At 45.4% G+C, this 22,060-nt stretch overlaps 5 protein-coding genes across 5 annotated transcripts; 3 read left to right on the top strand and 2 right to left on the bottom strand.

The window, feature by feature from the left end:
• Nucleotides 1-155: 155 nt before the first annotated feature.
• Nucleotides 156-1,190, top strand: LOC128709317 (uncharacterized). Its single transcript, XM_053804303.1, has one exon. It carries the CDS (start codon nucleotides 156-158, stop codon nucleotides 1,188-1,190), a length of 1,035 nt encoding a protein of 344 aa, XP_053660278.1.
• A 198-nt stretch (nucleotides 1,191-1,388) lies between these two features.
• On the top strand, nucleotides 1,389-2,909 carry LOC128708547 (dynein regulatory complex protein 10-like). Its single transcript, XM_053803525.1, has 5 exons — nucleotides 1,389-1,745; nucleotides 1,810-1,908; nucleotides 1,983-2,275; nucleotides 2,347-2,655; nucleotides 2,726-2,909. Exons 1-5 carry the CDS (start codon nucleotides 1,389-1,391, stop codon nucleotides 2,907-2,909), a joined length of 1,242 nt encoding a protein of 413 aa, XP_053659500.1.
• Nucleotides 2,910-3,042: 133 nt separating this feature from the next.
• LOC128708457 (uncharacterized) lies at nucleotides 3,043-4,198 on the bottom strand. The gene is made up of 2 exons (XM_053803436.1): nucleotides 4,023-4,198; nucleotides 3,043-3,943 (listed from the first exon to the last, which is right to left on the bottom strand). The coding sequence occupies exons 1-2, from the start codon at nucleotides 4,196-4,198 to the stop codon at nucleotides 3,043-3,045; spliced, it is 1,077 nt and encodes a 358-aa protein (XP_053659411.1).
• A 995-nt stretch (nucleotides 4,199-5,193) lies between these two features.
• On the top strand, nucleotides 5,194-7,775 carry LOC128718634 (cap-specific mRNA (nucleoside-2'-O-)-methyltransferase 1-like). The gene is made up of 2 exons (XM_053812256.1): nucleotides 5,194-5,491; nucleotides 5,560-7,775. The coding sequence occupies exons 1-2, from the start codon at nucleotides 5,194-5,196 to the stop codon at nucleotides 7,773-7,775; spliced, it is 2,514 nt and encodes an 837-aa protein (XP_053668231.1).
• Nucleotides 7,776-20,890: 13,115 nt separating this feature from the next.
• LOC128708866 (uncharacterized) lies at nucleotides 20,891-21,729 on the bottom strand. Its single transcript, XM_053803846.1, has 2 exons — nucleotides 21,668-21,729; nucleotides 20,891-21,098 (listed from the first exon to the last, which is right to left on the bottom strand). The coding sequence occupies exons 1-2, from the start codon at nucleotides 21,727-21,729 to the stop codon at nucleotides 20,891-20,893; spliced, it is 270 nt and encodes an 89-aa protein (XP_053659821.1).
• Nucleotides 21,730-22,060: the final 331 nt, after the last annotated feature.

Here is a 22,060-nt window from a genome sequence, read left to right as displayed (position 1 = left end):
ATTGTGCCTGCTGTACGGAACAAACGAAGTAGGCACACTGTTTATTTGATGACAACACGAGGCACTGAGTTGGTTTGTTTCCGTAGCAACCTCATTTCATGCAGGCTTAGTACGGCGGCTGCAGTTGGTGTTGTTGTTGGGTGCCCTTTGCTAATATGGAGAGTTTCGATTCCGTCCTTAATCTGACGTCAAAATCGGCATCAAAGGAAGATGTAGATTTTACCCTACAGAAAGCACGTATCGAGGAAGCTTTTGAGGAACTTTTGAACGATTTGGAAGCACTGGAACGAGTAGAAACATATCTCAAGAAGCAACCAACGGATGGAGAGGATGTATGGAAGGAGTTACAACAGATTGCGATAGTCCCCAACAATTATCCAAAATTCCAACATTTACTAAAAGAGCTCGACGAAAAGGCAAAAGTAGTGACAGAATGTTCAACAACCGATCCAGTAACTCACTTTATTCGGCAGACGATCGAACATGTACGAATCACTAGCGAACAATCTCTACTGCGTCCGCCGAGTCCTCCAATAATAATCAAGAACCGTGCCGAGCATGAAACGTTCCGTTGGGCACGGGTAATAGCACTTCAGGAAAGTAAAATAGAGTCACTAACCCGAAAGATTGAGGAATACGAACGGAAGATCCTCGAGCGTAAAGCGCAGCGCCAGCGACTTCAGCAACGCAGCGAGTTGGAAAAGGAAGAACAGCTGAACGCTTCGCAACATGTTCTGGTGGCGCTGAAGCTGGAAGGCGATGTAGTTGTTCAGCGACTGCAGGAGCAACTTGCCGTCCAGCCCCACGTTGAGACCGCACCGGAATATCTGTCCCAGCTCGATCAGCAGGAGACAAAGCGGAAGCGTATCGCCAAGATGGAAGTCCAACTGCAGCTTTGGGTGAAGAAGTACGATAAGTTCATTGGGGAACCAATGGTGGCTTTGCGGGAGCTGGAGGATCGAATGGCTGGTCTTGATGAGTGGAGGGACACAGTATTCCGTCCCCAGGAAGATCGATTACGTCAACTGCAGGAACAGATTGGTGCATTCGAGGCGATCGCGCTGGAAGAGAAAATTGAGGAAATGCGTAAGCTGCACGCAGTGCGAGTGCTGCAGCGTGCTTGGAAGCGAACATTGGAAATAAAGCCAACGAAGAAGAAGGGTAAAAAAGGGAAAAAAGGAAAGAAGTGAAATTTCTGTGGAGAAAGCGACCCTGGCGATTGTTTTCTGTCCAAATTCTAACATTAAACGCTTTGATGTGCTCGGTTCCAACACGCATGCACCGTTGCTATGGTGTCTATGGCTGCTATGGAATATATTTACTGAGCAGTTAGTCTAAGATTGCGTTGTTAAGAAGGAGATCTGTTCTACTAAATATCTTTATTAAATATGGGAGACAGCTTTGAAGCGGTCTGTGCCGGTGATTCCGAGGAGGATGTGGCCGCCGTCAAGGCAATGGTGGAGAAGATAACGTCAGAAATAATGGCACACGGCGAGGAGGAGTACGATTCGTACGATCCGGAAAGTTTGCAGAAGGTCGAATTCAACATTCAGATCAACCGGGTAGGAATGATACTGGGGGAATTGACCCAAACGCTGGAGGTACTGTTCTGCCTGCCGATAATCTGTCACAACGAAGCCCTGCTGGATGTTTGCTTCGAGGAGGATGATAAGAATGTGATAAAGTTTCTCAGTCAGTACATTGCCTCCAATGCATCGGCGTCGATGTCCAAGGATGATATTGATGTAAGGATGGGGAAATAAGCGGAAGATTTGTTTTCGGACTTGGAATAAGCATGTTTTGTTGCAGGTTGAGCAGTTAACCGTGCCTGCAGGACAACTAATTGAACTGGCGTCCCTTCTCGCGAAAAAGGAACTCCACGCGGCAACGGTTGGACATGTGAAGCAGGTCGGTGGGAATAGAATATTCCTTTAAAGATGGACATCTTCCATAATCATTACAATTCCACTATTGCTTTACAGCTCCCGGGTGTTTATCGACGCTTTCTTTCAAACATTCGCGAATTCCGCAAGTTTACGATCAACAAGATGAAGCTGACGGCACAGAAAGATCTGGCCAAGGAGAAGATTCTGCACCGGCTGTGGACGCGCAACGAGCGTAACAAGAAGGAAATCCGTAAGATCGAGGACATCCTTGTGATGAAGAAGGAAAAGCTGGAGGAATCCGTGCAGGAGAAGTACGCAGTAATCGAGCGGTACCGCAAGGAGCTGGAAGAACTGGGAGAGAATTCTCGTGATAATATTATAAAATTTATGTAAAATGTTTTGTGTTCATGAATTCATGAGTTTGAGGATTCGCTCAGGTTTTGAATCTTTTGCTTTTCAGGGATGATTCCGATCGGCAGATGTTCCACTACTTCGAGAGAAGTGATCTGCGGTACGAGAATTTGCTCGAGGAAGCGGCAGGCACGCTTAAGTGCTACCAGCAGCAACTGCAGGAAGATTTGACGGTGGAGAAAACGAATCGATTGAAGAAGCTGAAGCTTACCAATCAGTTGCAGTTGTGGCTGCACAAGTACGATAAGGATGCGGGTGAGCGGACACACGAGCTGAAGGAGCTGGTGACGAAGTTGAACACCCGCCAGCAGGAGTATAACCGTTGGAAGAATAACATTTTCGACCCGCAGGAGAAAAAGTTTGTTCCAGTGGTTGTCCAGATATTACAGGCACTGCGGCGAAACTACTCTCTCTCTCTTCTCCCGTAGGTACTTTGATGCGATGGAAGAAAAGCGACAGATCGAGATTCGTGAGCAGGAGGAACGGATCGAAGCGTTCATGATGAACCGGGCAGCGAAGGTACTGCAACGTTGCTGGCGTTCAGTTGCGGAGCGAAAGCGCAAAATGCGCGGTAAAGGTCGCGGACGCAAAGGAAAGGGAAAGCGAAAGTGATTCGTATCCGAAAACGTTCATTCGAGCACACAATTTATCCGTTTTTCAAATACATTTGCAATTGCTTTTAATGCGCTACTACTTCTCCTTGAACAGGAACATTCTATCACAGGGCTCGTTTGCTGGCGTTGGTTTATCGACGAAATATTTTCAAACTATCCTCGCATTTGAATATGCAAAGCCGCAAAAACGATAGCCCAAGCAGTAGGGACTGTCCAAGAAATTCGCGCTCGGTACTATCGTTTTCCTCGTAAATGATTTTCAACCCTGACGGTATGATTAGGCGGGATTGCATCGATTCAAGCTGTTCCTCGTTCGGTGCGAGCTGTCGTTCCATGATCGAACGGATCACCTCTTCCGACGAGACCCGTTCGTTGCCTACAAAGATGCCAAACAAGCGTGCGGACAGATATTGCTTCAGGAAGAACACATTGCTACCGATGGAACCATCCGTCGACTGGTTCAAGCCACCGTCCGCAAACGGTGAAGCTCTGTTGGCTAGCATTAGCATCAGCATACCGATCAGCTGCGAACGCTGCACATTAATATTGGTCTGTACGGCCGACCCCATGGCCGAGGCTTGTGCAACGGGAGGGTTTTCCACCACGTATACATCCGCTGCAGGGATGAGCCGATTCATTTGCGACACGTTCCGGATCAGCTCGTTGATGTGCAGCTTACGGTCGCTGATGTTGTAACTGTTCCAACCTGCCAGTGCAGTTGGTTGTTCTTTTGCCAGCTTGAAGTGTGCCCAGGTCACGTAATCCAACCCGACGTACAATGAAACGCAGCTGTTGATTTTCGGTATCATCTGAGCACTAAGCAGCGGGGTGGTGAATTTAACGTCTCGTTTAATTGCTTTCGTGACGGCTACCGTATCTTCATTCGGACCGTGCACGATCGAATCGTAAAATTTGCGTAGCACCGTCACACCGAACCCGTCCAGCTCGAGCACCTGCTCTAGCGAAAGAAAGGAACCGAACTTTTTACGCCATCCTTCGATTTTCTTCAACCGGTACTTGGAGATGTTGTATCTACGGCGGGAAAAAAAGAAGCGACACAATATGCTACAAAAAACTAAAGAGATGCGTGTCTTATTTGGCTTGAAATTACTTGTACAATTCCTCCACTTCCTGTTCATTGATTGTGTTGAGAATTTTCTTCGTTTCCTCGTCGTTGTACGCACAAGGAAAACCAAGCTTGGTCGAACTGTCCACGTTGATGGTGCGTATCGGGACCGTGTACACGCACCGGCCGTAGATATGCCGGCGAACCAGATGTCCCAACATGGCTAGAAATACGGAAAATTCCCGGCCGGGTTACGGAAAACTTCTACAACTTTGCAACCATCACAAGAAAATCTGTTTGTTTTGGGTTACGAAGTCAAGGGAAAGTGTCAAACAGTGTAAACAATGTGGCTTCCAATTGTCAAACCGTCATTGCAGTGTAGGGAATTTTTTAAAATAATGTTTTATGTAGTTTTACACTTTGAGATGATTTGTAGAGTTATGTTTTATAAAAGAGTTATAGAAAATTAATTTTTTCGTTGTTTTTGCTTAATTACAAATGAAATCCTAAGCATGACGAAACAGCGTTACATTTTTACTGCCTGTAACGCTTCTTTGGGTTTGCGTCGTGGGAGTGCCGACAGATGGCGCTACAGCGAACACAATGATAGAATATTAAACAAAATGTGTCCAAAATATTTTTAATCATTTTATTGGTGATTGACGTTAGTACTTAGGTTAAAAATTATATTTAAAAGTAACTACAGGCAGTCCCCGAGATACGTGGTTCCTCTTATACGCGGATTCGGAGATACGCGGTTTTTGGAAATTTGACAGCTGAGTAAGTTTATAGCACAAATAGAGGAACCGCGTATCTCGGGGACTGCCTGTAAACGGATACTACGTAAGTTTTACGGAAAGCACTGTACGCAAGAGGCAAAGGGTGTTTCTCGATTTCTCCATCTCACTTGCACTTTCGATCAATATCCTGTGTTTAATGGTATGTGGTATCGAAGAACCCCGCGAACGGGGAACAACTTGAAGGATTTGAAGAAACCCTACTTTGCTACCTCATATACATCCACTTTGTGAAATAAAGGCCTTTACTTACACCTCTCATCTACACACTCTGAAGTCTCTGATCGCGCTTTTTGGTCTGTGTCCATTCGAAGGCATCTCATCGTATCGCTTGGTTCAAAAAGTTCGTATGGTGGTTTCTTACAGCAAAACAAAGGTAAAAAGTCCACTACAAGGCAACCTTTTACTTTCTTTGAAGGATGGCGACACCGACGGCAATATCCGCCAATTCGTCAGAAGCGGAAGTAACAATGTGTGACAATTTGCACAAGGAAAACAAACGAAAACACACCAACGGTCACCATGATTCAAACCAGCCGGAAAGCAAAAAGCTCCACCGAACCGGAACAGAGGCCGGAGCGTTGGCAAATTTTTCCGACAAATCGGTACGCATCATGCAACAGATGGGTTACAGGGCTGGCACCGGGCTGGGTAAGACAGGCCAGGGCCGCGTGGATCCGATCGAAACGTCCTCGCAGCAGGGACGAAGCGGTCTAGGTAGGTGTGTTGGATCTTACGCATCCGTGTCCGTGTTTGGTAATGTGTGCTTCCGGTTACAATTAAAGGCATGCAGTTGAACGAGCTAATCACGGCCGCCGAACAGTGGGATGGTGCAGCGGAGAAGTTACAAATCCCGGAAATGTACACCTGGCTGAAGAACGCGAATGCGGCTGCGGACGATCCGGGCATCACGCAGGAACAGCTGGACGCATGGATAAAAGTAGGCCCGCGCAAGCGGCAAATCAACGACGAGCACAAATACTGCGAGCGCGAGATTTTGCAACAAATTCTAGCGCGCAAGTCAGTGTTCGACAATCTCGGTGCGGACGATATGTGCAAGGCGCGGTCCAAGTCGAACCCGTTCGAGCTGCTTAAGAGCAACATTTTTATCAACCGTGCCGCAGTCAAGATGGCGAACATGGATTCGCTGTTTGGTTTTATGCTTACTAAACCGCTGGACCAGGACGGCCAGCGGTTGGTAAGGGCGAACGGTCTGTTTTACTTCGCGGACGTGTGTGCCGGCCCGGGAGGGTTCTCCGAGTACGTGCTGTGGCGTAATGGGTGGCACGCGAAAGGGTTTGGCTTTACGCTGAAAGGGGCGTGCGATTTTCGTTTGGACGACTTCGCGGCTGGATCGCCGGCAACGTTCGACGCGTACTACGGACCGAAGGAGGACGGTAATATTTTCGATCCGGCCAATATTGAGGGATTTTCCGACTACGTCATGGCGCAGACGGACACGGGCGTCCATCTGATGATGGCGGACGGAGGGTTTTCCGTCGCAGGACGGGAAAACCAGCAAGAGATCCTTTCGAAGCAGCTCTACCTGTGCCAGATGGTCGTGGCGCTTGCGATCGTCCGACCGGAGGGACACTTTGTGATGAAGGTGTTCGATCTGTTCACACCGTTCAGTGTCGGGCTGGTGTACCTAGCGTACCGGTGCTTCCGGGAGGTTACCATCTGCAAACCAAACAGCAGCCGTCCGGCCAGCTCGGAACGGTATCTCGTTTGCAAGTGGAAGCTCCCAAACACCGATCTCGTCCAGCGGCATCTTGCGGACGTAAACAGGCAGATGTTTAACAATCGCAAGCAAACCATCGACACACTCGAGCTGGTGTCGGACGCGGTGCTGCGTGCGGATGCCACATTTTTCGAGTACATCTGCACCAGCAACAACACTATCGGGGCGAACCAGATAAAGGCTTTGTTGAAGCTAGCGGCGTACTGCAAAAACCGTGACCTCGCCGAAACGCGCCAGACGGAGGTGAAGCGAACGTGTCTGTCGCTGTGGAAGCTGCCGGGCGGGATCCGGAAGTTTGCCAACAGGGGTGACCCGGACCAGTGCGTGGCGAAGCTGTGCAAGGAATGGAACAGCCTGACCAAGAGCGTGTGTCAGCTGGAGAAGAGGCTGCAAAACCCGGACCTGAGGATGAGCTTCCAGTCCGCGCACGATTGGTGCTTTGTGCCGGTCGGTAACGCGGAAAACAGTGGCAAAAACATTCGCACGATCTTGCTCGGCAAGGGTGGCAGGGAGGTGTACAAGTTTGATCCGAAGCGGTGCAGTTGGGTACCGCTGACGGAGGTGGCGATCGAGCTGCCGCACGGTACGATCATCTACGGGGAGATTGTGCGGGAGCTGCAGGGTCAGGGACAATCACAGATCGTCATGAACACGCTGCACATCATCGATGGGTTGTTGCTTGGTGGCGAAAACATTCGCCAACTGCCACTCCGCCAGCGAATGGCCCGATGTGAGCAGTTTGCCAAAGCGCTCTACAGACCGCTGAAGGGCATCCGTTCTGATTGCACGAACGGTAGCGCGGCGACGGTACAGATACGGGCGAAGAGGTTGTACGATCTGTGCGATATCGAAACCATCTTCTTCAAATCGTTGGAAACGTGCAACCTCAAGACCGGACCGCCACGGTTGGGCTACCGGCTCCGGAACGTGATCGATGCGGACCGGTTCTACGTGCCGTATGGGTTGCTGTTTTTAAAGGAGACCAAACCACACTATTTGAAGGCACTGTCCACGAAATGGCGCGTGTTTTATTACTGTAATACGAAAACCAAGGTTTCCCGGTACCCGGAGCAGTTTGATAACCACGAGGCGGAAACGATGGCCACGTTTGAAGAAACGTTCCATTCGCGCCTGCTCTGGAAGTGGGAGATAGTGCTGCAGGTCTATCCGCAAGTTACCGAGGAACGATCCGCGGATAGTGTGTACCGGGTGGACTTTAAACAGTATCTGCAAACCAACTGCGGACAGAGCGTTTATTAAACCACTAGAATGTGAAGGAATTTAGAATGAAAAAGGGAATCGTTGGCAACACTGTCGATAGTTTGCTTCTTTTTCCGTAATCTGTACTTGAAGTCTAGCACCCCGATCCCGATGACAGGTGTCTCGACGCGTTACACAGGAGAATTGACACTACAATATTTTATACTTAATAGCTCCTCTTCTAAGCATTTCAACATACAGGCAGTACCCGAGTTACGCGGTTTAAATTTAATAAAAAATAAAATTTTATTAAATTATGCTGCATTTGCTGAATTTAGCTGTTTGCTGAGTAAATCATCGAATTCAAGTGGAGATTTTCGCCAAAAAGGGAGTCTTTTTCCCCCGGTCAGTTTAGGTCTCATCACCCTGCGATAAGATGTGTTGGTGATAGGTGTATGTTTTAGAGTTTCGTCCAGTGCGGCCAAACTCGTGGAACTTTCAAAGGATTCCGTTGCATGCTCCGTTCCAGCGATACCACCGAAACGGAAGGGACTCAATGAAGGACCTCCTTTTGTGTTCGGTGACGCACAGTAGCTTGGACACTTTTGCGATTCATGGGTGTGTTTTTTAGTCCTTTGCGAAAAGGGTATAAAATAGTTTGGGTTGACTTTTGTCGCCTGAATTCGTGGTAGGTTGTTGTGTTTTTTTTTATTTCGTTCATAGCTCTATTTTAAGACATCAAAGCTGACAGGAATAAGTTGGAAGCTGAAGGACCCTAACATTTGCATTGGATTCATCGTGGTTTCGAGTTTGCCGGAGAGATCGTTAACGTACGGTGGACACGATGAGCAGAAAAAGTTCGGGTTTTCCCCCAAAACTCTCTACGGGTAGCAAGGTACCGAAATAGTGTTAGTAACGGTAGTAGTCGGAAATAAGAAAAGAAGATGTTTTAAAAATAGAACACAGCTCCAAACTAACACAAGCGTAGAAAGTTGGCGGCAAAGGCAGTAAAAGTCAAAGCGTCCTTTGTTGACCAAATTGTTCGCATTCCCGGTTGGTTGGCAAATATTTGCAAGAAATCAGCTACAGTGGTCAGCAAGGACTAACCAATAATAGGTCAGGATGTGGTAAAGTTATTTCCACGTGACGTTTTGCAGGTTGTTTCATTCCAAAAGGCAATTTAGTCGCACGAATTTCCATACCCGGTCGTGAAAAACGCCCAACAGTTATGCAAAGTGCATTACACGCGTAACCGGAGTAAAAAGGGTTACTTGGATGTCGTCGGTTGATAAATTTCATCCCGTTCCCGTGTGTTACCATGCTGAATGCGTTGCATAAGGCTGAGTTGCCAGTGCTCGATGCTCATTATCGTCGATGCGTATGATTACAACGAAGTGCGATTGTAACACAACACGAGATCATAACACGTGGCGAAAGAAACCCTGAAACCGTTTTCGGTCGCACCCGGTCCGTGTCGTATCTTAATCCTTCCGAGGCACACTGGGGCGGGACAAAAACAAAACGTGACAGAAAATTAATTGATGGTGATTGTAAACCAACGCTTATCGGATGGTGATAAAATTCAAAGTGTTCCCTTTTGAATAATTTTAAATTTAAATTAATAAATTTTCTTCAAAACTTTATCGAAATAAAACAAACAAAACCCACCGTGATTTGGCTTGCAAAAGAAGACTGTAGGACACCTGCAACACTGCACGCTGGTGGTTACAAATTTCATCCGGTAAAGCCTGCTTCCAACAAGTCGGAACCATACCATACCCGGGTACAGGGCGCGTGATTTATCTGCACCGACACGTCACGCGCACGTTGCAGTACGTTGGGTTGCATCGATGCAACGGGTGACGATCGGACGAATCGTACCACCGCGAAGCCAACCAATTTAATTCCGTCCGGAAGCGTACGCGTAAAATGCACCGGAACCCCGTTCTTTCAGTTGGAGCGTACAAAATTACGCGACGTTAGACCGGATTAATGCTGGTGACGGATGAGAAGCGCGGTACGCTTTCCGTGTGCTTGATTGGCCAGATGAGAAGAACGTTCGCTAATGCGTTGGAAGATTGGTGGAACGTGGCAATACATATTTGCAACGTGATTGTGATGTATTCGTATGACACCATTGTGTATGGGCTCTGTGGGTATGAGGAATCAACACGCTTGATGATTCTTTACCACTGTTTTCTGGAGCTCAGTAATGACGGGAAATGTAGAGGAGAAATATGAATTTAATTCGATTCCGACACTGAAAAATCGGATTCGATTTCAAAAACTATCGGAAAATGAAACACGGTGCTGCGGATTGTAGTATAGGTAATTATAGTAAGTACTTATGTATTAGTGATAAGCTAAGTATGGAACTGTAGTTTTAATCTTTAGCTACGCGTTCAGTACCGCTTGAACTCCAATAAAGATCAGATGACGGAAATACATAATACGGATCACTTTGGTATCGAATTTGAAAGCCGGAGATGAGTCAAATTCGAAGTAGGATTAAATTGGATTTGGAGTTGTGCCAAATCTGGAGATAAATCCGTAGTAAAATATGAAAACGAATGTGGAGTTTAATCAGAAGTTCAATCCGGAGTCACACCAGTAATTGATTACGGAGTTGAGTCAAATCAGCGGTTGAATTTGTAGTTGAGTCATATGTCCGAAGTATTTGTAGTTGAGTTGAATCCGAAGTTGGATCAGAACCGAAGAAGAGTTGAATTCGGGGTTGGATCCAGAGTTGAGTCAAATCTGGAGTTGAATCCGGAATTGAGTCAAATCGGCAGTTGAATCCGGAGGTTGATAAAATATGCAGTCACTGAATCTGAGTCCGAAGGTTAGTCAATTCTGAAGTCGAATCCGAAGTTGAGTCATATCTGGAGTTGAATCCAGAGTTGAGTCATATCTGGAGATGAATCCGAAGTTGAGTCTAATCGGAAGTTGAATCCGGCGTTGTGGCAGATCTGAGGTTGGATCTGGTCGTTGAGTCAGATCTGGGGTTGGATCCAGGGACAGCTGTCCAGGAGTTGGAATCAAATTCGGAATCGAATGTGATGTTGAATCCAGAGTCACACCACGAGCTGTGCCGAGTCAAATCCGAATTTCGATTTTCGTGTACCCATTCCGGCTGATAACTGTTTGGGGTTAATCGTCAGTCTCACTCCAGATGGTCCCGGGGCTAATTCGATTAAAAAAAAATGGATTTAACCTCATCACTAGTGCTCAGTGTACATTAAACAGGAAGGTAAAATCACTCTTTCTGCGATTTAAATTCATAATTGAATAATACTTTAACTCGCTCGGTTCGCTTAAGTGCCTTGTATAATCAAACCTCTTCCAGACCAGATTTCACATCGATTATGGCGAGTCTTGTTGAAGATGGTTACCAATGGCAAGAAAAAAAGAAAGAAACAAAGACTGTAAAAACGTTTAGAACAATTCAGCTAAAGATGAAGATTGAGAAGAATGTGTTTTATCCATTTTTCTCACGTCCATTCCATTGGGTCCTTTCGTTTGCGCCCACCATAATAAACTACGATTGTGATTGTGTAATTACATATAATTTCAAGCGAGCCATTTAATTTCTGCGAGTGAGTCACATTGGAGGGAGTAAAGGCTTTCCCTTCGGGGTTTTTTTTAAACATTGTTTCGTATGAAAACTGCATAAAAACGAAAACACAAATCGTTCCAAATGATCTCACCAAACAGTCAACATAAGAATGCTGCGATCTTTATTAAACGATATGATGAGCTGTTCGGTGTGTGATTGTTTTGATTTCTTTTTCATCTTGATCGTTTTGATAATTTTGTTCATTTTTGCTTTGATAAACTAGACACCGAAACGCCAAAAGCAGTAAAGGAATAAAGGAAGATTATCATTCCATTGGCATGGCAGTAAGAAACAAAAGCAGCTTTAAGACAAACACGCAAACGAAAGGAAACAAACGTTTGGAACCAATTTTTGACACGTAACCCCTCACCGAAAGCGGTTCGATTGGTTCTGTTTGGTGAAGGAATTTCGCTATGCATCGTGTGTAGGTCGTCTGTTACCCTTCTTCAACGCACATGCTAATGATCTTCGTTTCAAGGGTACTTTTTCTAACGGATGTTTCGGCTTTCTTTTGGATGGTTTTTTTTTATATCGTTTTGCCAAGAGCGGCTCCTAAATACCACATCCGTTCCGTTACGAAATGATACATTAGTCGGTGGCTAATGGACGCTCCGTCTGTCTAGACAGATTTGAACCTTAATTCTAATGGGAGAAATTCCAGCGTTTCTTTTATCACTTTATTTAAGAGCAGAAATTAGAGAAGTTTGAATAAAAAAAAAGACATATTCAACTTTTTACCTGATGCGCCTAAATGTAGGCTACACACGGTGCAAAATAAGATTTTTTAAAGCAATTTTCTTCAAATAATTTCAAATCATAATTATTATTTGTAAAAAAAAACTTTAATCTTAACACGAAAATATCCCTTCGAAACGCAACTTTCACAGCCGAAGACGCAATCTGTCGTGTTTGAAACGTTCTGCCCTCCAACAATGCTAATACGGCATGTGATAGCTTTTCTGGCTTGCCGTCGGGTTAATTGGTTCTGTGCGCTCGCTTATATCGCGGCCACTCATTTCGAGCTCGTGCTCGTTACACAGCAAAACATTGACATTAAAACTGTTTATTAGCGAATCTACCCAGCAAAAGACAGCTTCTAACAAGGGCCTCGGTGGGAAAAGTGGGAAAAAATCATCATAAAATCTTGCTCGGGCATCATCAAGGGACGGGCTCATGATTAACTTAATACAAATAAACGGATTATGATTTTATGCTCGTGTCGTGCACGGTTGGAACACCGAACACAGGACAAAAAAAAACGGACACTGGTTTCGCTTTCGACTCGTTCTACGATAATTGCAATCCCTCCTCGATCCCGGACACCCCCCGGTGGTCAGGGTTTGCTTGGGCTGTCAAAAAGTCACCCGCTATTGAAGCTGATTGAAGATGGGCCAGCCACACCAGTGCAAGATTCGGCCACGAAGATGACGGCCCGCTGTACACCGTAAGTATGTTTCGTCGCGCCGAAATGACACCGTCGTAAAACCATCATCAGGCAGCCGTGCGGCGTAACCCGCTGGTGTAGAAAATAAAACAACATTGCCGGTTATGAATGGTGGCCCATTAGCTGTTATTATTATTATCGCTATACCGGCAGTCATCATCCCGGTCGTTCGATTCGCGTAACGGTCGCGAATGTCGAAGTGTTTTCGGGCCCGTAAAACGCGGTGTCCTTTCTTGCCAAGTTAAGACACGCTGGAAGTGTGCCAACCGGAGCAGAGTCCGTTTCGCCCTCCTCGCTCGGCCGAGCGTTCGAGGAAACCCCTTTTTTTCCCGGCGGACAAATGCAGCTGGGGAGGCGAATTTGACTGGTGGACATCATAAAAGTTTTAGCTGATTTTTGCTGCTTTGTAGCAAATAGCAAGTAGCATCAGCTTACACGACAGGCGCGCTGTTACGACCAGTCTCGTAATGGCTTTCCTTCGAGCAGGAGCTAACGAGTTGTTTGCCACATGGCTTTGTCTGTCTTCTTTCTTCATCGTTCTCCTGTCAATGGAGAAGGATCAATGGCATCTATTTGGTCGCGAGGCACTCTGTGCTACTGCTGGCAGGCAGTTGCGTTGATAAGAAACGGATATTCTTGTTATCTACAGTGGTCAAATCCGTGGAACCCCCTTCGTTTTCTGCAACAGAAAGATTTTAATGGTGGGAACAGAAAGGAGGTTAATGGTTTATCGCTACGAGAATATGTCCACTGGAGCATCTTTTGTCTAATAAATGGCACACTGCACGAAATGCGTGAGTCAACATTGTTTGACATTGGGTAACAGACTGACATGGCATTCAGCAGCTCTGTAGTGAAGGAAGCGCCGTAAAGTATGCAATGCGCAAAGGCTTATTTTATTAAATTGGTTGCTTCGATTATTTGATAAATATTTTTCATTGGAGTATTTTAAGAGAAATATGTATCGATTGTTAATGTTATTGTAACAATTAATTGCAAAATATTAGGAAACATCCACTATATCCTTAACGTGATTTCGGTTGCATAAATGTAGGCGCACATATTGTGATTGAGTCAAATTTGACTGGTCTGAATGAGATTCTGAACCGGTCCTGTCCTATGAAGACCGGCGCCAAAAACACCACCAGCTCGTCGCCAAAACCATTATTATATTTATTTGAAAAGCGGTAATAACCCGAAAATATTAAAATTGTCACAAGTTACCTGTTACCTCTCGTTAATAATGCAATTTAATGGTTAAATGTATGAAAATTTATTGATGAAATATACTTTTAAATAACCTAATGAATGGTAATAACAAATGAAATTAATTAATATCAATTTAAGTATCGATTGAAATGGTGATACGACCCCAGCAGAATGTGTACGCCTGCATAGTATGCAACCGTTTGCACAACCACCTGATGGGTGCATTCTAGTTTAATATTACCGTTCAAAATGGTCTAAAACTATTCCAAACATTGCTCTGAAAATACTGTAATCAAACACGCAAAATGTAAAATTTTCACTCACTGGAAAGCATTTTGTTGGCTTCAAACTCGCACAATTCACGCATCGACTCAAATGTCTGTTTGCGAAACATAAATCCATCCCGATCGTTCATTTCCGTGGATTGCGGATTTCCCTGTAGGCGTTAAAAAAATATTGCACATCATCTAGAGAACCGTTTTGGTGCGTGAAGCAGGGCCATCATATTGCCTTTTCTTTCGCCTGCGAGCCACAGCCGGTAGTTCATCATTTCCGGTGAGCTTCGGGTAGAAATTCATCTCCCGCGAAGTAATGGTTTCGCGTGAGGCCGTTAAAACTTTTCCCATCAAATTACACAGATCGGTTGAGCAATGGGGGATTTTTTTTCTCTTGTTGCTGTTACTAGAAAGTGGCAAGGATATTTGTTATCATCGCAGGTTAACCGAGCTTTTTATGGAGAAGCAAAGTTTTAAGTATACATATTTTCTTAATTTCCTTAACTATAAAACCGAATGCCGAACTTGTGACTCACTGAAATTAGCGAAAAAGAAAAAAACGCAGAAAGGCCCGCAACAATCCAGCTCCGTTACGTAGCTCTACGCCCAAAGGTATGCAATCTATCAAACATAATTCATTTGTTAATCGTTTGCTTCGACGGAATATGTTTCAAATATTTCGCAAGTACATTTTCAACACGATTTATGTATCTTTTCATGCATCCAAACTACTTCGCTTCGAGTTTTCTGCTAAAGCACCATAAATTTCTCACTTCATTGCGCTCCGTGACAGTGCCCGTGTTCTAACCTTTCGTCTGCATCGATTTGGTGGATGAAGAATTAGCCCGATTTGAAGGCAGTTACCACCACCACCACCCCCGTAATCGTACGTGCGAACTTGATTCAATTATGTTCACCCAAGGATGATGCTCCAAATTTCCAACGTGGACAGCCTGTCTGTGTGTGTGTGTGCGATCACGCGCGTGGTAAAGCGCCATTGGGTGTGCAGAATTTATGGTCCAATTCTTACGGGTCATAAACTCGGCAAAGAAATACATTCGGCGCTAGGTGTCGTCGAAAGCACCACCAAATCGGATGTGACCCAGAGTTGGTGTACCCGCAGTCCCTCCCCTCCCCCCCACCCGATACCAGGAGTTTATTGTGCGAGCAAAACTTTTGGCCAGGTGCGTGCGAAAAGATGCTTAAAAAAGACACCTTCAGCGGGGTTTTTGGGACCGGTGGCGCTCGAAAAAACAAAAAAAAAGGCTGGCGTAAATTTACGATCAACCGTCAGCTGGTGGATGACATCCGCACCGGGCTGTTCGATACCACCGTTCGATCCAACAACTTTGCCGAGGAATTATGGGTTTTGCCGTTCGCTAGTTGGTGACGACTAACCGTTGGTAAAGTTTATTTCGCAAACACCACCCTTGATGGGGTTTAGTCTCCATTTGCCCGTCACTTAGTGGGGCCAGCCTTGTTTAAGGCGGTAGTTTTTCACCACTTTCCGGTTGGGCAGGGTTTTAGGGTGCCAAACAGCCACCGTGTTTTTGATGCAATTTCGCAGCACCCAGTGGACGTAGTGCATCAAAACCACGCCGTTCGCTCCGGTGACTTCCGTGCAATCCGCTTAGGGAAGCATCATTTTTATTCCACGTAAAGTTCGGAAGCTGTTTTTAGTTCTTGCTGCAATCCCTGAAACTGCATGTTGCTTAAATGTTTGAAATATTGCGGCTTGTGCGCGATGTGACGGGAAGTTCGAAGACCGATGACAGGCTTTAGACTTTTGGCTGTAAATTCATCCAAAAAGCTTCGTAGCTTGTAGGAGTATTGAACAAAAAAAAAAAAACAAGCATTATAATAATACCCTCCGTTCGCCACGCTTCTGACGGCTTAATTAATAACGGCTACGAACGTGGTGCGGTGGATGCTTTAAGCGCTTACGTTTACTCCCCATTTTAAGGTACGTGGGGGAAGGAGAACCCCAAAGAAGGCGGTCCACCCAGTCCATGTAACATTTACGGGGTTTATTTATTATAATCTTTGTAAAGTCTCGTCATTGGCGTTGTGACGACCGCGACGCCGACGGCGACCCAGTATTTAAATCCTTTCCTTCTACTGTCGTCGCATGGTTGCTGTTTTTTTTTTGGTCGGGTTGGTGTTTTTAAATGCAAGACACGAAGAAGGCGACACCAACGGTTGCATCGTTGCACCGGCCAACCGGAGGATTTTTGAAGGATGGCGAAATATTTTCTGACAGCGCTGTGTGTGCTCTTGGCTTCCCCAGTCTTCACAAAACGTAAGAGGATTATTGGATCCAAGCACAAATAAGCATAAACCGATCGAGCGCATTTGTGGAAAGGTGAATCATCATCATCATCATCATCATTCGCTTGTGTGGATTGTGATTCATCATGAGCATGAAGTTGATTTGATTGGTAATAAAGGTATAATCGATACCTATTTCCTGTGGTGAGCGATCGATACCTAGTTGTGTGTGGTTCGCCTTTTGGGTTGTAATGATGTCATTAAGGTAAAGAAATGATGCATTTTTGCAACCAAATTTAGGGCACGCGGTGAAGGTCGCTGATACAGGATTGAAAGGAATATTAATTTAATGATTTAAAATGTTATTAACATGAAAATCGCAGAAAGAAGTTGGAAGTGGTATATTCATCTCGTGCTTCCTGATTAGGTCTTAAATCAATGAAGGTCATGGATTGCACCTCACCTGGATCGGACTACCCTAGCATGGATTGATCACACATTACACATGTGTGTCAAATTAATTGTTTTCGGGTTTTGGCTATTCGAAGCTTATGTTTATATAGAATTTAACCAAAAAATCCTTAGAAGAAGCTTGGGCTCGTTGCCCGAGACAGGAGCAAGTGTATTTAGAATTTGGTCCGAAATTTGAGAATTACTGTATTAAACTGGTCCAAAGTGACGACCTCGTATTCGGTGAGAATCGAAATCATACAGAACTAAACCAAAAGTCGATAGGATTCAAATCCAGAAAACTTGGAGTGCACAAAATTGTGTCCAAAAAACCTCAGTCTGTTAAAACCGTTCAGATCTTTTCAGGTTTGGATCCTAAATTGCCGTAAATTCTGGTGCACCGTCCTGGTGGAACATATAGGGCTCATCGCCGTACGGGATTGGGAGTTTGGAGACTACTGTTTACTGCTGTGAGACTGTCTCCAAAACCGTCATAGACGCTGCATGTAGAATGCGTGGGATATTGGATTTAGGAATGCTGTCGCAGGTTGTAGTCTACACCTGGTCATGTTGCAAATGATGTCTGCTGCACGAACAGTGTCTCGCCCGAAAACAAGGAATTCTTGACCCCCGTGTAGTTCAAACTGTCAACAAAATCAGAACAGAATAAGAACATGGTGGAAAAATAATGACGCGTACTTGACGATGCAAAGCTGTCATGGTATCATGGTTACGCTTAAAAAGTTAGACCACTGAAGGGGAAGCATGTCATCTGGGCAAGCCAAAACTAAGCAATCTGGTAGTATGTGATGGCTGTAATAAACACTCTTTTGATCAAGACATCAGACATCAATCATCACTCGGACATAAGAAACTCTGCATAAACCCTAAAACCGTTGTAACATTACGAAAAGAAAGTTACTGTACTACTGGAGATTGTTAATTATTGTCTGCTAGACATCGGCCAATTTCACCAGGAATTGTGAAGTTTCCATAAAATTGGTCAATCCTTCAAAAAACACTTTAATGTCCATGCACGAAATTTCTTTCACTTTCGGATCTAGTTACTGTTTAGGAGTTACTGATAATTTTACATGGACCCGTAAAGGTGTAAGTCAGATGGAATCAAATCAGACGTATTAGGCAGATGCAGATGATGCATGTCGCAGGATGTCTTCGCGTGTACTTTCAATAGCCCGGGTGGATATACCATCTGTTACTCACAAAGTCTCCACTTGACCATCTGGATCATTTGTAACAGCTCATAATGAACTACCTAGGGGCGATTCCACCATATGCAGAGCATCACTTTGCTGTCAAAAATATCGTAATTGGAGGTTATTGGAATACATTTCTCGGGGAATTCTAGGGAGCTCCAAAAACAGTCCTTTTTGTCACAACATATTTCATGTGTTCTAAGTGGTAAAACAGTTTTCTGATAAATAATTAGAAGCAACCAAGGATGGAACTTTGCAAAGTGAAAGACTTCCATTTCCATAATCCTATAAATCATGATGTCTTTTAGATCAAATTCTTATCAAAACTCGTAGTTTCGACTACAAAGTGAATGAATAAAATACAGATTACGGTTTTCTATAAACCTTGCGTTATTTGTCACCTCCAATACCTTAAAGATCGCACCAAAGGCTACCGATTCTAAAGATTTCAGACTCAAAAAGATCACTCTGCTAAAACAAGATCATAAGAAAAAATGTACAGTAAATCCACACAAAGTTTCGTTTTCATAGTAAAAACCTGTATTTTTAATACCTCATTATCGCACCGAAAACAATTCGCCAAACTCTAGCTATGATTTTACCGCAATAAATTGTACTTTTAAAATTTACCCATAAATAACGCTAGCCGTATTGACGTCGTATTGATGGGACAAAATTATCATCGAACATGCACACATCGGCAATCGCCAGACCGTGTGATGCTTAAAAGATGTGAACGGGAGCATTAGCTGCGGAGCATAAATTACCGCACCGTAATGGTCCGGTCCGCGTATCGCGCACACAGAAAGCGCAGCAACGCAGGATTAAATGCCTTGCCAGCCCGCCCGCATGATGCAGGTTGCGTAACGCGAGCCGCAATGTCTGGCGGTCCAACAACAGATGCACCGGCGATGCAGGTTGATGTTGTAAAAATAGATCGACGCTCATTCTCATTCGCACCTTCCGCAACCCGTGGCTACCATAATCCATAATTTACGTGCTTAGAAAACGGACCAGCGCCGGACCGGGCTGACGGGACCTGACGGCAGCCAGGACCGGCGTAATTCAATGCCGCGACATTAAGTAGCCCGGATTTATGATCGGCCATTTGTTAGGCTGGCCACACTTCAAACAATTTTCCAAACAAGTGTGGTACGGTGGAGATATCAAGAGAGCAAGAATGAAGGGGGGAAGAGGGGGGCCAGAAGAAGTGTCGGATTATAAGGGAGGAGTGAGGTGGAGAAATAAAAACACATCCATCGGAGTGTACGCATGGTTCCCCGGGAGCTGATGCCGATAGATGAATGAAAAATAGGCAATGCGGAAGGCGGTATCGCAAATTGCAAGCCCATTGACGCTTGATTGTGAAGCTGGCCGACGACTGGGCCTCACAGCACCGGTCGGAACATATGCAGGACGAAAGCTGCCCGGAAGGGTGTTGGGGCATTAGCTTCCGGATCGTGTTCGGTGTCCGATTCAGGCAGGTTCTCCTGCGTTGGACGATTGCTGCTTTTGAGGTGATTTGTTTGCTTTGGGGCTGAGCACGATGACGGTGAGCGACCATAATTTCTATCCGCAAACCATTTCCATTCTCGTGATACGACGGCAACTCATATTCTGCCCATGCCCGGTGGTTAATTTTACAATCTGATAATTTCACCCTTCGGACGGGTTTAATTTCATGAATAAATTAAAAAAAAAGGTTGACGCAATTTCCAAGTTATGCTTTTCAAGAAAAAGCTGCTATAAAAGAGCTCTTATTCAAAGTGTTTGGCAAAGGCAGTGCGGTCGTCTCCGATTCCTTCTTTTAGTAGTACTTTTTGCTTCCCCGTTTGCTTGACCATTAGGCATTGACCTTGCTAAATGCTGCCTATTGCTATCAGCTGATCACTCCATCGTCCCAAATGCACACGGGCACTGTTGTGCTATCGGACGTCTAAGATCAAGACGACGCGCCCTGACGGTCAGGTAATTAATCCTGCCATCGGTCCCCACCGCGACCTGGCGCATTGCGTGATTGCGTGACGCTTGCTACACGCTTTTCGGCCTCGCAAAATTGTGCCCAAATTGGGACTGAAGAACGGAAGAACCTTCGGACTGATTCGCTTCCCACCGATGGCCGGTTTCTAAAGCGCGCCAGAAACCGCACCGCACAGAGAACGGTAGGGTAATTTACATAAATTTAGGCGTTACATTCATCATGTCAACAGGCGTACTCGGGAGTGGTGTGCTCCAATTACTTCACTTTTGTTAATTGCTCAACCTCCTGGACTGGGCCGCCCTGCGCTTTGGACACCCAATTTGAGTCACTTTATCCACAAATGAGATCGCACCTTACGTTTGTTCGGGATGTTGCTCTTCCCGGTGTCGCTGCTTGTGTGCTTGTTCCGCTTATCATCTAAAACGCAAGCATTATCTACGCCCGACCGGTGGTTGCGAAAGTGACAAACACACACACACCGATGAAACACAAGCTGCTGGGTTTCGGCAAAAAACTGACGGATGATTCACGGGCGCGTTTCCATTTTTTGGTTGATGGCACATCGATTTATTCAACGGCAAATTTTGGATGAGCTGAATGCACTGAACGTTAAACCGACACGAGTGCCAAAGAACTGTTGATCATCTCCTTAGTCTATTCACATATCACAGCGTTAACCCTTGTGGGATGTGTCGAGCAGACATTGTTGCGATTTCTAATACACCCAGGTCGATTCCTTCTCCTCGCGGAAGGCGTCAGGCATCAGGGCGTTTAGTATGAGACTTCTTGGCGTGGTCGTGGTATTGTCGTCCGAGTCCCGGTTGTGGAAGACGCCGAAATAGACGCCCAGCCCAATCGCCAGACAGATGATGACCACCACAAACACCATACAGCAAAGCGTCTGGAGGGCACAGGTGCAGCAACTGTAGAATGGGAGTTTAACAAAAAGGTGTTAGTGAAGTGAGATGACACGTACGTAGCGCGTATGAGTCTACCAGCAAGCTATCCGTTTGGTACAATCGCAACAACACCGAAGTATGCCACACATTGTGAAGCCCCTTTATTGACACAACTGGGCGCTGCCGTTGGCGAACCGGTACTGAGCACGAACGCTTACGCCGCAGTAACGATGTAATATAACAATCACTTGTTATCGGATATAAAAAGAGGTGTGAGGAGGCCGACAGGTTATCGCTTTGCCTAGATATATTCAAACTAAGCACCGAGCGGACGCGGATGCCCCTGACACACACCCTCGCACGAACGAATGCACAAAGACACCTGCACAGATTCGGGTGGGCATTGGGATACCGGAACTGATAATACATATCAAACAATCGGCACCGAATTGTGTAAGTGTCGGATGATACGGAAACAATCCCGCCTGGGTTTGTCCTAATTTGTTGCGATTGTGCGATAAGCCTGATGACTAAACCCTGATAGAAATCTGTAACGCTTTTACCACCATAAAGACACTCCGGTCGTTACTCACTAGCACACTGTCTGCAGAATACTTTTCACAAAGAACCAAATGGACTTAATAAAGCAGCACATTGTTAAGAACTCTTCGTGCAGTATTGGACACCACGGAGGAGTTTGGGGTTTTATTCTGAACAGGCACGGTTTACTGCGTTACTTCGGTGGCGTTACAGCAGAGTGTTACTCTTGTTACCATGTCAACTTACCAGCAAGCAATCGATGCAGCACAATCGCAGCAGCACGAGATCAAGGAGCACATGATGTTCTGAATAAACCTTGGTTTTTTTTTGGGTGTAGTGACTCAGACAAAGCGGCACGCTTACTAGCGTTCGATTGTTAACAGAAGCAACGGTTTGGTAACCTTTCTTGCAGGCAAGCTAGTACAGAACTGATAATAAGGCTATCC

This window comes from Anopheles marshallii, chromosome 2 (assembly GCF_943734725.1).
Source record: "Anopheles marshallii chromosome 2, idAnoMarsDA_429_01, whole genome shotgun sequence".
In the NCBI taxonomy this organism is placed as follows: domain Eukaryota; kingdom Metazoa; phylum Arthropoda; class Insecta; order Diptera; family Culicidae; genus Anopheles; species Anopheles marshallii.
Note: the sequence above shows the minus strand (reverse complement) of the source record. Positions and strands in the feature narration are given on the sequence as shown.